Below are 15,516 nucleotides of genomic sequence, written 5' to 3'. Positions count from 1 at the left end.
CAACTCCCAGAATTCCCCAGCCAGCATTCGCTGGTTGGGGAATTCTGGGAGTTGAAGTCCAAATATCTTCCAGTTGCCAAGGTTGGGAAACACTGCTCTACAGACATCACCAGAATGATCTCTGGACCAGAATATCTCTGGGACTGCCTTCTGCTGCACGAATCCTAGTGACCAGTTAGGCCCCACAGAGTTGGCCTTCTCTGAGTGCCGTCGACTAAACAATGTCGTTTGGCAGGACCCAGGGGAAGAGCCTTCCACCTGTCCACCTGTCTGGGAAGAGTTTGATCTGGTGACACCTGATGAAGTGGACAAGGCCATTGGAGCTGTGAGTTCCGCCACCTGTTTACTGGATCCGTGTCCCTCCTGGCTGGTTTCGGCCAGCAGGGAGGTGACACGGAGCTGGGTCCAGGAGATTGTCAACGCTTCTTTGGGGAGGGGGTCCTTCCCGGATCCCTACAAGGAGGCACTTCTGCGCCCCCTCCTCAAGAAGCCTTCCCTGGACCCAGCCATTCTCAACAACTATCGACCAGTCTCCAACCTTCCCTTTATGGGGAAGGTTGTTGAGAAGGTGGTGGCGCTCCAGCTCTAGCGGTCCTTGGAAGAAGCCGATTATCTAGGTCCTCAGCAGTCAGGATTCAGGCCCGGCTACAGCACGGAAACTGCTTTGGTCGCGCTGATGGATGATCTCTGGCAGGCCCGGGACAGGGGTTTATCCTCTGTCCTGGTGCTTCTTGACCTCTCAGCGGCTTTCGATACCATCGACCATGGTATCCTTCTGCACCGGCTGGAGGGGTTGGGAGTGGGAGGCACTGTCCTTCAGTGGTTCTCTTCCTACCTCTCTGGCCGGTCGCAGTCGGTGTTAGTGGGGGGTCAGAGGTCGACCTCTAGGTTACTCCCTTGTGGGGTGCCTCAGGGGTCGGTCCTCTCCCCCCTACTATTTAATATCTACATGGAACCGCTGGGTGAGATCATCCAAGGGCATGGGGTGAGGTATCATCAGTATGCAGATGATACCCAGCTTTACATCTCCACCCCTTGTCCAGTCGGCGAAGCAGTGGAAGTGATGTGCCGGTGCTTGGAGGCTGTTGGGGTCTGGATGGGTGTCAACAGACTCAAACTCAACCCGGATAAGACGGAGTGGCTGTGGGTTTTGCCTCCCAAGGACAATTCCATCTGTCCATCCATCACCCTGGGGGGGGAGTCACTAACCCCCTCAGAGAGGGTCCGCAACTTGGGCGTCCTCCTCGATCCACAGCTCACATTAGAGAAACATCTTTCAGCTGTGGCGAGGGGGGCGTTTGCCCAGGTTCGTCCGGTGCACCAGTTGCGGCCCTATTTGGACCGGGAGTCACTGCTCACAGTCACTCATGCCCTCATCACCTCGAGGCTCGACTACTGTAACGCTCTCTACATGGGGCTACCTTTGAAAAGTGTTCGGAAACTTCAGATCGTGCAGAATGCAGCTGCGAGAGCTATCATGGGCTTTCCTAAATTTGCCCATGTCACACCAACACTCCGCAGTCTGCACTGGTTGCCGATCAGTTTCCGGTCACAATTCAAAGTGTTGGTTATGACCTATAAAGCCCTTCATGGCACCGGACCAGAATATATCCGGGACCGCCTTCTGCCGCACGAATCCCAGCGACCAATTAGGTCCCACAGAGTTGGCCTTCTCCGGGTCCCGTCAACTAAACAATGTCGTTTGGCGGGACCCAGGGGAAGAGCCTTCTCTGTGGCGGCCCCGACCCTTTGGAATCAACTCCCCCCAGATATCAGAGTTGCCCCCACCCTCCTAGCCTTTCGTAAGCTCCTTAAAACCCACCTCTGTCGTCAGGCATGGGGGAATTGACATGTTCCTTCCCCCTAGGCTTATAAAATTTGTGTATGGTATGCTAGTGTGTATGATTGGTTTTTAACTTGTGGTGTTCTTAAAATTAATTTAATATTGGATTTGTCTTGTATTGCTGTTGCTGTGAGCCGCCCCGAGTCTGCGGAGAGGGGCGGCATACAAATCTGATTAAACTTAAACTTAAACTGTGGCGGCTCCGACCCTCTGGAACCAGCTCCCCCCACAGATTAGAATTGTCCCCGCCCTCCTCGCCTTTCGTAAGCTCCTTAAAACCCACCTCTGTCGTCAGGCATGGGGGAATTGAGGTATTCCTTTCCCCCTGGGCCTATACAATTTATGCATGGTATGTGTGTATGTATGTTTGGTTTTTAATAAGGGTTTTTAAATAATTTTAAGTACTATTAGATTCATTATATGTTGTTTCATTATTGTTGTTAGCCGCCCTGAGTCTACGGAGAGGGGCAGCATACAAACAAACAAACAAACCAATCAGTCAATCAATCAATCAATCAATCAAAGGAGGACAGAGCCCAAGAGAGTCCAAAGCACTCCGAGGGCAGGACGAGAAGCAACGGGTGGAAACTGCTCAGGGAGAGAAGCGACCGTAGAACCGAGGAGAAATTTCCCCGCAATAAGAACAGCTAATCGGTGGATAAGAGCTTCCCGCAGGCGTTGTAGGGGCGGGAGGCTTTTTAGAAAGAGTTCGGACAGCCGCTTGTCTTGAGTGCCTGAACAGCGGGTTGGACTAGAAGGCCTCCGGGGTCCCTCCAGACTCTATTCGGAGTAAGGGCCCCTTTCGCAACAGCCCAGCTTCCTCCCCGCCAGACGAACAAGGGCCCTCCTCAGCAGTGAAGGGCTACCAAAATTTTGACTACCACACTGTGTGCGGGGCTTATGCATTTTCTTTCAATACCTTTCAGTGCAAACTGGGGGCTCTGGGGCGGAGCTCCCTTTTCGCTACCCCACTGCGTCCCCCCTCCCCCGCCCCGGCCCTCACCGAACTCCTCGTGGAGGGTCGAGGCCGTGGCTTCCACTCGACCGCCGGAGTGCTTCAGGCTCAGCCCTTCCATCCTCTGGGGACGACCCGGGTCCAGGAGCTGCTTCTGCCGCAAGCACAGCGCTGGAAGGAGCCCCGAAGCCGGCCCGGAAAGCTCTCGCCCAGGTGTGCGCGCCGAGAATCCCGCCTGCCCTGCCCGGCACGTCCCCGTCGATCGCCAGCTGGAGCAGCGCGTCGAGCAGAAAGTCGGATCCCGCGCGGGTCGCTCCAGGAAATAAAGGATCGGCTCCGTCTTCGCGCAGGCAGCCTGCAGCAGGAGGCGCGCAGCTGGGGCGGATCTTTGCTCCCCGCCTTCATCGGCTCAGCTTGGGACGGCGCGTCTCCCGACGCCACAGCATCGGCCCTGGGCTGGATCGGAAGCAGGTGAGCTCCGGGGCTTGATTGGGGTTGAGTCCTGGCTTCTGGCTTCATGCAACGTTGTGGATCAACAATGGCCAGGATCACCTTCTCCGGGAGAGAGGGAAGGAGGAGAAGAGGGGCCAGCACTCGGGCTTGTTAACTAAGGGCACGTGGCGGGGGGCGTTGTATGAATCAGACATTCGTGGTCTCTTCAGCTACCCCTGGTTTCTCCTAACCAGTAGCCAGGCTCTTTAAGGAAGTGCTGTCCAATCAATTCAGACTGCGACTTTTTCAACCCTTTGCCAAAGGCTGGTGGCCATGAAACTCCAAAAGACTACGAACCAGATCAGGGAGCCTGTTTTGACTTCATATCGCAGCACCCTCCACTTTCTTAGAAAATCAGCTAAATAATTCTGCAACAGATTTCTTTGCATATTCCCACCACAGCATATTGAATCTCTCTAGAGCAGCGTTTCTCAACCTTGACAACTTGAAGATATCTGGACTTCAACTCCCAGTAGTCCAGATATGGACTACTGTGGTTGAAGGTGAAGTAGTTGCCGAAAAGCAGGACATTGCAGCATATGATCTTTCATATACAGTATATATATGACCCTATAGAAATTGAATAAATAAACGAATAAGCACGGAATGAATTGATGTAGCTGTTTTATAACGGTTGGAATCTGGAGAAAGCCCCATCTGGACTTCAACTCATTCAAAATTCTCTGGCTGGGGAATTCTGGGAATTGAAGTCCAGATATCTTCAAGTAGCCAAGGTTGGGAAACACTGCCGTAGTGAGGCCAGCGCGTGCGGGCTCGGGAATCGGCCGGACTGGGAACAGTAAGATCGACGCTCCGGTCTGCTTCGCAGGGGTGATGCTCCTGTTTGGGGGGAGCGGGGGGCACGGGACACAGCCAGAAGAGGCGGCGGGGCTCTTCTCTCTCCCTGGGCAGAAGCGGGAGGAGTCTCAGCCTGCGGGGGTGCAGTTCGAGGGTCTCTCCGAAAGGAGGCGGGCAAGAACTCCTCAAGTGCTGGCCAGGAAAGGGCAACTGCCCTCACGCAAGATGGCGGACGGAGCGCCTCCTCCGCGACAGTCTCGCGAGGCTTCGCGGGATCCGGACGGGGAAGAGGCCGGCGGCAGCGGCGATGGAGTTCATCACGACGCCCAAGGTGAGGCTGGGGGGGGGGGGAGGGAGAAGGGGGAGGGGGTCTCGGGGCATGTGCAGAGCGCCCGGCCGCTGCCCGGAGCCCCCTCCCCCCCGTGTGGGCTGCGTCCCCACGTGCTCCGGCGGGTTCCCCCGAGGGGGGGAGGCGGCGGGGGGCGACACGCGTTCCGGGGCCCCCTGAGCCCTCCGGGGTCGTGTGAATGCAGCGGGTGGCTGAAGGGACCCGTGGGTCGGAGCTCCTGCTTGTCCCTCCCCGCAGCGCCCGAAGGGAGCCCGGTCGACCTCGCAGGGTGGTTTTTTGGGGGAGAAGAGGAGGAGCCCCCTTGAGTTGTTATGTATGGGTGCATTTGTTTTTATTTTGCACGCACACACACACAGATATACACACAGACACAAACACACACTTGTATAATGATTTATATCTTCATGACATATTTATGTTACACCCGGGCATAAATAACTTTGTATAATAAACACTGCATATATGTTTCTATATAGTATATATGAATGCTATTTATGTTTAAGCACATTTGTTTATACATTTCCACATTTATTAAAACATTTAAATGTATGTGAGATTATCTATTAATGGAAAAGGATAAAAATAAAATAATACCTATAATAAGGTGTTTTGTAACTTCTTACTGAAACCAACCAAAGTCCACCCCATGGCCGTCCGCCTTGTAATGTGGACCGCCCCCCATGTCCGGGGCCGAAGCCAGCCAATGGAACTGAGGGGACATCCATAGAGGCAGGACCACCGGCTTCAGTCGGACCAGGGGCCTTGAGATGGGAGGGCCAGGGCAGCTTTTCCAGTTGGAAAGGGGCCTCTGTTGACGTCACGGTTTTCAGGGCTGGTTGCGTCCCAGCTGGTGGGAAAAGGAAGCGGTCCTCCCTTCCCCCCTTTGGAGGCCTGTCTGGCCTGTCCTGGCCCTGATTTGTGGCCTCTGTTCCCAGAACCCCTGGAAACCCACTCTTGCCTCGGTTCTGGGTTCTGGGCCTGGCTGCCCTGGTTTCATGAAACAGGTTGGTCCCTCTGACTGGCAGCGAGTGTGCGGTGCTGAAAGAACCACCCACAGTCGATGGGGACCTGGAGGTTGGACCCCGGGGGGGAGGGTTGCAGGATCAGGAGGCCTCTGAACACTTGCACAGTACATTTTTTTTGGTCACATTTGGCTTTATTGTTGAAAAGAGGAGCCAAGGCAAAGACAAGCACAGCTTCTCTGCAAGGGTGATTCCATCCCTTGTCTTCCCAAATTTCAACTTGTCTCCCATTTAAACTTAATTTCTTAGTTGTAGTTTTAGCTTTATCTCTTGATAACTTTTTTGCCTCTGTCATTCTTCTTACTCTATTTTACAGTCTTGCTCTTTCACTGTTACTCTGTTCTATGCTGTGTTATAGGACTGTATGACTGTAACTTGTTGCTTGTATCCTAAGATTTTTATTAATATTGAGTGCTTCTTCATTGCTTATTTGACCCCTATGACAATCATTAAGTGTTGTACCACATGATTCTTGACAAATGTATCTTTTTCTTATATGTACGCTGAGAGCATATGCACCAAGACAAATTCCTTGTGTGTCCAATCACACTTGGCCAATAAAATTCTATTCTATTCCATTCTATTCTATTCTATGTTCTGATCTGCGATTAAACAATCATCGGGCAGATAGGTCTTGACTCACAGCCATTCACTTAGCAACTGTGCAAAGTTACAATGCATTGAAAAAATTGATTCACAACCGGTCCTCACACTTACAATGGTCACAGCATCTCCCTGGTTGTGTGATTAAAATTTGGGTGCTGGGCAAGTGGCATGTATATATGATTGTTACAGTACCCCAGGATCAACAGAAGCTGTGGCTTAACCACCACTTGTCTCCGGAGAGGGGCGGCATACAAATCCAATAAATAAACTTGATTTACAATTGTGTGTATATATTCACTACATACACACATAGTATGATGCAGTGATTTGGTTAACTACTACTACTGCTGGAATTTCAGCTACTGGAAGGGCATAGAGCAGAGGTCTTCAAACTTGGCAACTTGAAGTCTTGTGGACTTCGACTCCCAGAATTTTGGGAGTTGAAGTCCACAAGTCTTCAAGTTGCCAAATTTGGGGACCCCTGGCGTAGAGTCTCTGCTTGAGCAGGGAGTTGGATTAGAAGGCCACACAAGGTCCCTTCCAACTCTGTCATTCCGTTACTGTGGTTTACTTAATAACTTCAATAATTCTTTTCACAACTGTGGGGGAAAACAAAGTGGCCGTGATTTGCTTGACAGTTGCCTTGCTGATCAGTGGAAATTCTGATCCCAATTGTGGTCATAACTTGAGTTGACTTACAAGATATTCATTGAGTGACAGTTCAGAATTCCAACAGTGACCGATGACCATTTTTCACACTTGGGATTGTTCTCACACCCCCTTGGTCACCTGGTTTCAGTTTGGATGCTTGGCAGCTGACTCACATTTAGGACAATTGCCATGTATGTGATCCCCTTTTGTGACCTGGTAGCCAGAGTCAATGGGGAAAATGCATTCATTTAAGAACCATGTTACTAATTTAAGAACTGCAGTGATTCTAAGCGAATGTGGAGACAAAAGTTATAAAAGGGGGCAAAATTCACTTAACAACATAAATTTTGGGCTCAATTGTGGCTGTAAGGTGAGGACTAAACTGTACTTGTCCCCATTTCTGCCAGTCCCTCCCCCCCCTCCCCATTCTATCAGGCTGGAGCCTTTGTATCTGCAGGGTTTGATTTTCAATTCAAAGAGCAGGCAAATGGGTACTAGAATGTGCAGAACCCTTAGAGGGCTTTAGGAGCACGTGCAGAGTGAATCCTTTTGTGCTCTAATTATAACCAAGGTATTAAAATTCCTTTGCAAACTTCTCTGCTTGCCTGCTATATTTGCCCTTCCGTGTTTTATTCTCTGAAAAGAAGATTATTTTTACCCATCCAGATTATTGCCTTGAGCAGCTGGCCAAATCAGTTACCAAGAGAGTGTTTCTAGCAATACAATTTTTCCCATTAAATGTGCTGATGGGAAACTGAGAAACTCCTAGAACCATCTCTGGTGAAGTTTCTGTCTCGCCTGAAAGGATAGTGAAAATAATTGGTTTATTTTATGAAACTATAGCCTTATTTTCAGGAGCATTTGGAAGCAGCAGGCCCTCCGAAGGATCCAAAAGCATGTAAATTTGCACTTCCTGCCTATTTTAGATGCAGTTCATAATGAGAAGGTTGCTTTCAAAATTTTCCCAGGGGCCCTGCTCAGCTTGTAGTTTGGAGTCATTAGGTGATGAAGCTCAAGCTGTCATTGACATGCGACAGAGACGTCAGATCAAAGAAAGGAGCAATTAAAGAAGTATTATCAGCACTGAATTAGGAACAGCTGGGTTTGGGTTTGGTCCTCCTTAGCAGGGTTTAAAAGGCAGGCAAGCCTTGAAGACATGTGGAGTGTTATCAGTTTGGAGTTGCGTTATCCTGTCTTGATTCTCGGCGTCTCTGTTCCTGGCTTGTGGCCCAGCAGCTTTGGAAGACCCGTGGGAGGTGTAGGTCTGCTATCTACAGCCTCGGCTTGGCAGTAAGAATTCTGTATTGCTGCATGGACTTTTGCCTTCGTGGATATATCTGAAGATACAGCAGTTTCCTGTTTGTAAGGACATTTTCTGTTACCTGTGTTTTTCTTGACTTTTATAAAACTGCCTTTGCCTTTTACCAGTGTGTCTGGCTTCTCTTTTTGGGTTGGTATTGGCTTCTGGAGTGACCCAGACAGAACAATAGACATACAAAGAAAAATGAAAATAATGAAGGAAAAGCAAAAGAAGGAAACTAATGTATTTGTTTATTTATTGGGTTTATATGCCACCTCTCTCCGAGAAGGAGAGAAGCAACTTTCAACCAAGGAGAAGTTTTTTAACATTGAGAACAATTAACCGGTGGAACCTCTGGACGCCAGAGGTTGGGAGTGCTCCATCAGTGGAGGTTTTGAAGAAGAGATTAGACAACCGTTTGCCCTGAATGGCATAGGGCAGTGATGGGGAGCCTATGGCACAGGTGCCACAGGTGGCACGCGGAGCCATATCTGCTGGCACGCGAGCTGTTGCCCTGGCTCAGCTCCAATATGCATGTGTATGCTGGTCAGCTGATTTTTGGCTCACACAGAGGCTCTGGGAGGGCGCTTTTGGCTTCCAGAGAGCCTCCGGTGGGATGGGGGAGGGCATTTTTGCCTTCCCCCAGCTCCAGGGATGCCTTTGGAACCTTGGAAGGGCAAAACATGAATCTACTGGGCCCATCAGAAGTTGGGAAACAGGCCATTTCCAGCCTCCAGAGGATGGAGGAAGCTGTTTTTGCCCTCCCCAGGCATTGAATTACGGTGTGGGCACTTGTGCATGCATTTACCACCTACCCACACTCTTTCGGCACCCAAGGAAAAAAAGGTTCGCCATCCCTGACATAGACTCCTACTGGGGCAGGGGGCTGGACTAGAAAACCTTCAGGGACCCTTCCATTTTTCTGTATGGGGTAAAGGGAAAAAGTGAAAAAGTATTGACTTGCAATTCCTTTTGGCTCAGTAGAATAAGATTAGATTAGATTAGATTAGATTTATTGGATTTATATGCCGCCCCTCTCCGCAGACTCGGGGCGGCTCACAACACTGGCAAAAACAGTACATAGTAACAAATCTAATATTTAGCAATCTAAATTACAGTTTTAAGTTAAAAAGTCCATAAAAGCAACCCCAATATATATAAAAAACCAGGCACACAATCAATCATAGGCCAAAATTACATGGGCAAAGGGGAGATGTTTCAATTCCCCCATGCCTGATGGCAGAGGTGGGTTTTAAGGAGTTTACGAAAGGCAAGGAGGGTGGGGACAATCCTAATCTCTGGGGGGAGCTGATTCCAGAGGGTCGGAGCCACCACAGAGAAGGCTCTGCCCCTGGGTCCCGCCAGACGACATTGTTTAGTCGACGGGACCCGGAGAAGGCCAACAATAAGATACTAACATACAACCTCAAGTTTTTACTTTTACTACTAAATAATAATAATAATAATAATAATAATAATAATAATAATAATATATTAGATTTGTATCCTGCCTCTCTCCGAGGACTCGGAACAGCCCACAACAACAGTAAATACAATAGAATACAAATCCAATATAAACTATATTTAAACCCCCATTATTATTAAAAACTAGCAATTCTAAAACAACCACACCAATCTCATATGTTAAGATTTATGTTAAAGATATTATAGTTAATATAACTAGCCATTTTTGTAACAACAAATCTCTCTAATCAGCAAAACCCAAAATCAACAATTCTCTTTTTTCTGCAAGCGCAAAATCCCAAATCGATTTCCCAAATCGATTCTTTTATTTAATCAAAGCAGTCAATTTAGCCACATCTGCCAACTCCATCGATTTTTGGAGCCATTTGTCCATTGTGGGAATCAAAGTTTCCTTCCAGCAATGGAAACCTATCTACCCCAGATCCATTTCCTTCTGTTATTGCTCCCTCCCATTTTCCTAGGCTGAGAAAATGGAAAGAGCCCAGGATTTCTAAACCCAGGCAATGACCTCTTTCCTTTTGGTGAAAAGGAACTTGCAGGAAAGTCAATAACTTATTTCCCTTTTTGTAAGAACAGTGTCCGGAAATGTAGAGTCTGATTTTGCGCAGCTTCTCATTACTCAGAGACAAATCTTGTGATCCTCCTGAAAAATGCCCGATGCGGGAAGTGGGGCAGGATGGGGAGGGGGCCTATTAGTGAGCTGGAATACAGGCACATACATGTTGTAAAAACAGAGCCAGGGAACCTGTGTTAGGAGTTGGCTTGCAACAGCCGCCCTGCCCTCCCTTGGCCAGCGGTTGGGTCTCCCTTCCCCCCAACTGAGAGAAGCTGCAGGACAGTCCTTGCAGGCAAGGTCCGAACACAATGCAATGGCTAGTTTATAGCCGCCCTGGCTAGCGGGAGATGCCAAGATTGCAGAAAAGGCTCCTGACCTCCAGAAACAGGCAACCAATCCAGAGAAGCTGTGGTGTGATTTCAAGTGAAAAATTTACCCACTGTACCTGAAACCCCTAGGTGAAGTCATCCGTAGGGACGGGGTGAGTTTCCACCAGGACTCTGATGATACTCAGCTGTTACGTCTCCGTCCCGTGCCAATTCAGCAAAGCAGTGGGAGGGATGTGGGGTGTCCTGAGGCTGTGAGGGTCCGGATGGGCGTTAACGGGCTCAGACTCAACCCGGACAAGACGGAGTGGCTGTGGGTTCTGCCTCCTAAGGACACTTCCATCTGTCCATCCATCACTCGAGGGCGGGGGGATTTGACCCCCTCAGAGAGGGTCTGCAACTTGGGAATCCTCCTCGATCCACAGCCGAGGTGAGAACAACATCTCTCGGCTGTGGCCAGGGGGACATTCGCACAGGTCTGCCTGGTGCGCCAGTTGCGGGCCAACTGGGACAGGGAGTCTCTTCTCACCGTCACTCATGCCCTCACTAGGCTTGATTACTGCAATGCACTCTACTTGGGGCTACCCTTGAAGAACATTCGGAGACTGCAACTAGCCCAGCATGCAGCAGTGTTGGGCAGAACCAGGTACTCCCGCATTAGTCCAGCACTCTGCGAGCTGCACTGCCTGCCGATCGGTTTCCGAATGCAATTCAAGGTGTTGGTCATCACCTATGAAGCCCTACATGGCATGGGACCAGATTATTTATGGGACCGCCTCCTGCCTCACCCGTTTCAGCGACCGGTTAGGTGGCACAGAGTCAGCCTCCTCCGGGCCCTGTCGGACAAACAGTGCCGACTGGCAGGTCTACGGGGGAGGGCCTCCTCTGTTGCGGCCCCGACCCTCTGGAACCAACTCCCCCCCCCCCGGAGATCTGCCCTGCCCCCACCCTCCTTGCCTTAAAAACACATCTATGCTGGCAGGCCTGGGGACCATGAGCCAAGTTTCGCCCCAGCTACTTGTATGGATGAGGAATGATTGATTGTTTTGTTGTGGGTTTTTAGTATTTTTAACATTTTAATAGTACAGTATTTATTGTCATTGTATCTATTTTATTCTTCCATGCTGGTACAAAGGTGGACAGCTGAAGAGAAAGCACTTGGAGGGGTGGAAAGGGTCTCTATGCGCAGGGACCGCACATTCTGCCTCTTTCAGATGCCGCCTCCGCCTCCTCCTTCTCTTCTTCTTCCTCCTCCTCCTCCTCCTCCTCCTCCTCCTCCTCCTCCTCCTTCTTCCTTCTTCCTTCTTCTTCTTCTTCTTATATTATTATTATTATTATTATTATTATAGGTGGATAGTGAAAAATTATTTTCTCTATCACACAATACTAGGACAAGGGGGCCCTCCCTAAAGCTCATAGGTAAGAAAGGATAAATCAAGGGAAATATTTCTTCACCCAGAGGGTCCTTGGTTGGTGGAATTTACTTCCAGAAGAGGTCGTGACAGCTGTCAGCCTGGATAATCTCAAAGCAGGATTAGACAGATTCATGGATGCCAAGTGTATCATAGGTGGTTAATGAAACGGATGTCCATATGCTGCTTCTATGTTGGTCGAGGCAGGCAGGATTCCCTTGAGTACCATGTGTTGGGGGTCAAGGGAAAGGGAGGGTCTTGCCTTCTCTTTCTGCTCAAGATCCCCAAGGACAATTGGTGGGCCACTGTGGGACACAGAATGCTGGACTCGATGGGCTTTGGCCTGATTCAGCAGGGCTCTTCTTAGGTTCTTATGTTCTTAATTAGATTTGCATGATTCGGGGCAACTCTGGTTCATTAGAAACCTTCTAATCGGTTTCTTCCTTTCTGGTTTCTGCTCCCCCCCCCCTTGCAGGTAGAAAACGTCAAGCTCCTGGATCGTTACACCAACAAGAAAGCCGCAAACGGGACGCTGTACTTGACGGCGACTCACCTGATCTACGTGGACACCTCAGCCGACCTCCGGAAAGAGACATGGGTGAGGCTGGGACAGGGCAGGTCGCCCCCATCACTCAGAGCCAACACCCAGCTCTGGTCTCCTGAACACCCCCCTCGTGGCCACTTTCCCGGTACGGGGAGTCCTCGACTTGCAGCTGACCACTGAGCAATCGTTAAGCTGCTACGTTGCAAGAGACCCGTGCAATGAAGAGGAGGAGGAGGGGGGGGGCAGGTAGTCCTCAACTCACCACAGTTCATTTAGTGACAGTTCAAAGTGTGACCACGGCACTGAAAAAAGTGACCGATGGCTGCTTTCCATGCTCACCACCACCGCAGCATCCCTCTGGTCACACCTAGGTTCTCAGCCATGGCCTCATACTTATGATGGGCCATTGCAGCATCCCAAGGGCTAAGCGATCGGCGTTTGTGACCTGACAAGCAAAATTAATGGGGAAGCCAGGTCCACTTAGCAACCATGTTACTAACTTAAGGAAATGGAATTATTCACTTAACAACTGTGGCAAAAACAGGTGTAAAATGAGGCAAACTTAGCAACATAAATTTGGGGCTTAATTGCAGTCGTAACGTCAGGATTTATGTACTTATGTCTCAGTTCTGAATTTCTTGGCCCCTATGGCAATCATTAAGTGTTGTACCATACGATTCTTGACAAATGTCTCTTTTTCTTTCATGTACACTGAGAGCCTGTGCACCAAGACAAATTCCTTGTGTGCCCCATCACACTTGGCCAGTAAAGAATTCTATTCTGACAACTGTCAGGTCTGGTTACGTGAGGACCAGCTTTATGGTTGCCACAACTTATGACCATAATTGGGTCTGTTTCTTTACAGTTGTCAAGAACTACCTGTCACGGGCTTTAATCTAAGCGATCTGGTTATCTCTAACTGGCTGTCTTGCATATGCTGAAGATTGCAAGTCGTAGCATTAACCAGGTCATCAATTGAGATGGTCTTGGTGACTGCGAGCACTGTTTTTATTGCCAGGTTCAGTTAACCACACCTTGCAACTATGAATGCACCTCCCTCCCTTTATCTCTAAAAGGACGAAGGGAGATCAAGCGGGAGGCTGCTACAATCTCTGCACGGACTTATATTCCTCCCCATCGTTTTATGGCATTCTCTGAGCAGTTTGCAGGGTCAGCCTATTTTCCCCCAACAATCTGGGTCTTCATTTTACCGAAGGATGGAAGGCTGAGTCAACCTTGAGCAGGTCAGAATCGAACTCCTGGCTGTGGGCGGCAGAGTCCGCCTTATTTTCCAAAGCTCCAGAGGGCAGGACAAGAAACAAGGGGTGGAAACTGATCCCAGAGAGAAGCAGCATGGAATTAAGGAGAAACCGCCTAACAATGGGGACAATTCATCAGTGGGACAGTTTGCTGGCTGGGGAATTCTGGGAGTTGAAGTCCAGATATCTTCAAGTTGCCAAGGTTGGGAAAAACTGCTCTAAAGTGCTCACCACAGCAAAACCTCCCTAAGCCTCAGTCAATACATGATCTTAGGTGACTTTCCTGTTTAAAGAGCAGGAGCCATCTTAACATTGGCAGCGAGGAGTCAAGTGGACAGCCCCCTTCACGCCCTTCCCCATCAGAGGCCTCATTTCAGAGTCACGTCAAAGTGCAAGTGAGTGCTGTCTCTTCAGTGTTCAACCCCTGCAGGCCATTTCCCCCACAGGTGGATATGGGGACAGGCACTCCTCCACTCACCCCCATTCATTGAATTATTTGTTTAGCAGAGTGATGGCGTTCGGGGGGAAAACTCTTCTTGTGTCTAGTTGTCTTGGTGTGCAGTGCTCTGCAGCGACATTTTGAGGGTGGGAGCTGAAACCGTTTATGTCCAGGATGCGAGGGGTCAGTAAATATTTTCCCCTCCCTCTTTTTGACTCATGCATTATACAGGTCCTCAACGGAAGGCAGGTTGGCAGCAATTGTGTTTTCTGCAAGTTATTGCCCTGCAGCGGTTTACTTAACTGGTCAACAAGGTTGTAAAAAGGGGCAAAATTCACAGAACGCCTTGCATAGAAATGTTGGGCTCAATTGTGGTCCTAGGTTGTGGGCTGCCTGTGGTTGATTTTGGCTATTTCAGCCACAGGGAGGTCCATCGTTGACCCCGTGCTTCCTTCCCCTTTCCTCCAGGTCCTGCATCACCACATAGCTGCCGTGGAGAAGCTGCCCCTGAGCGCGTCCGGCTGCCAGCTGCAAATCCGTTGCAAGAACTTCCGCGTCGCTCGCTTCCTGATGGTGCAAGAACGAGACTGCCACGAAGTCTACACCTCTTTGCTGAAGCTCTCACAACCAGGTGTGTGTGTGCGGTGCCCAGTTCTGCCACTGTGTGTGTGTGGGGGGCGGCAGCCTTTCTTCCTCTCTGACTCCCAAGCGCCTCTTTCCCTGGGGAGTGGAGCTTCCTCCACCCACCCACCCCTGCTGAAAGAGCTCGGTGGCTCTTTGGGGCTTTGTCCCAGGAAGAGGCTAGCCGGACCCCGGAGCTCCTTGTGTGGGATGCTGGGACATTGGAGCGCTAAGGAGGATGTCTAGGCCCAAGGGGACCTGGCCTCTCTTATTAACATTTTATTTCATTATTAAAAGTTATACAGGGTGTGTTCCAAAAGTAATGCAATTATTTTTTTAAAGTAATTCATAGAACAGATTTGCACAAACACTTAAAATTCTTCAAAGTACTGTCCTTGGGCCTCTACACATTTTTTCCAGTGATTCTGCCATGACTGGTATGCGCCCTGGAAGGCATCTTCGGGGACCTATCATAAGGTTTTCATCACGGCTGATTGGATCTCTTCTATGGACGAAAAACGGGTTCCTTTCAGGGCTGGGAACAAAAAGAAGTCTGCTGGGGCGACGTCAGGACTATGGAAGGGGGGGGGCAGCATTAGCACCTGGTGTTTGGCCAGGAACTTGTGGACTCGTAGCGCGTTGTGGCAAGGTGCGTTTTTCGTCCATAGAAGAGATCCAATCAGCCGTGACGAAGACCTTGCAAGAGGTCCCGAAGACGCCTTCCGGGGCGTGTATCGGTCATGCTTATCTTGGGAAGTTTTGGGTGCCCCACCACGGGAAGATTTTAAGAAGAGATTGGACAGCCACTTGTCTGGAGTGGGCAGGGGTTGGACGAGAAGTCCTTTAAGGTCCCTTCCA

At 49.8% G+C, this 15,516-nt stretch overlaps 1 protein-coding gene across 3 annotated transcripts in view; it reads left to right on the top strand.

The window, feature by feature from the left end:
- The first annotated feature begins 4,338 nt into the window (after positions 1-4,338).
- LOC139171445 (phosphatidylinositol-3,5-bisphosphate 3-phosphatase MTMR8-like) overlaps positions 4,339-15,516 on the top strand; it is a 60,708-nt gene continuing 49,530 nt past the window's right edge. For all 3 annotated transcript variants that reach the window (XM_070759684.1, XM_070759682.1, XM_070759681.1), the window contains exons 1-3: positions 4,339-4,419; positions 12,271-12,393; positions 14,506-14,668. In XM_070759684.1, coding sequence (XP_070615785.1) covers positions 4,396-4,419; positions 12,271-12,393; positions 14,506-14,668 — 310 coding nt within the window. In that variant the 5' untranslated portion in view covers positions 4,339-4,395. The remainder of the gene's footprint in view (positions 4,420-12,270; positions 12,394-14,505; positions 14,669-15,516) is intronic.

The sequence above is a fragment of the Erythrolamprus reginae genome, chromosome 8 (genome assembly GCF_031021105.1).
Source record: "Erythrolamprus reginae isolate rEryReg1 chromosome 8, rEryReg1.hap1, whole genome shotgun sequence".
Lineage (NCBI taxonomy): Eukaryota > Metazoa > Chordata > Lepidosauria > Squamata > Dipsadidae > Erythrolamprus > Erythrolamprus reginae.
This window is presented reverse-complemented; position numbering and strand designations above follow the sequence as displayed.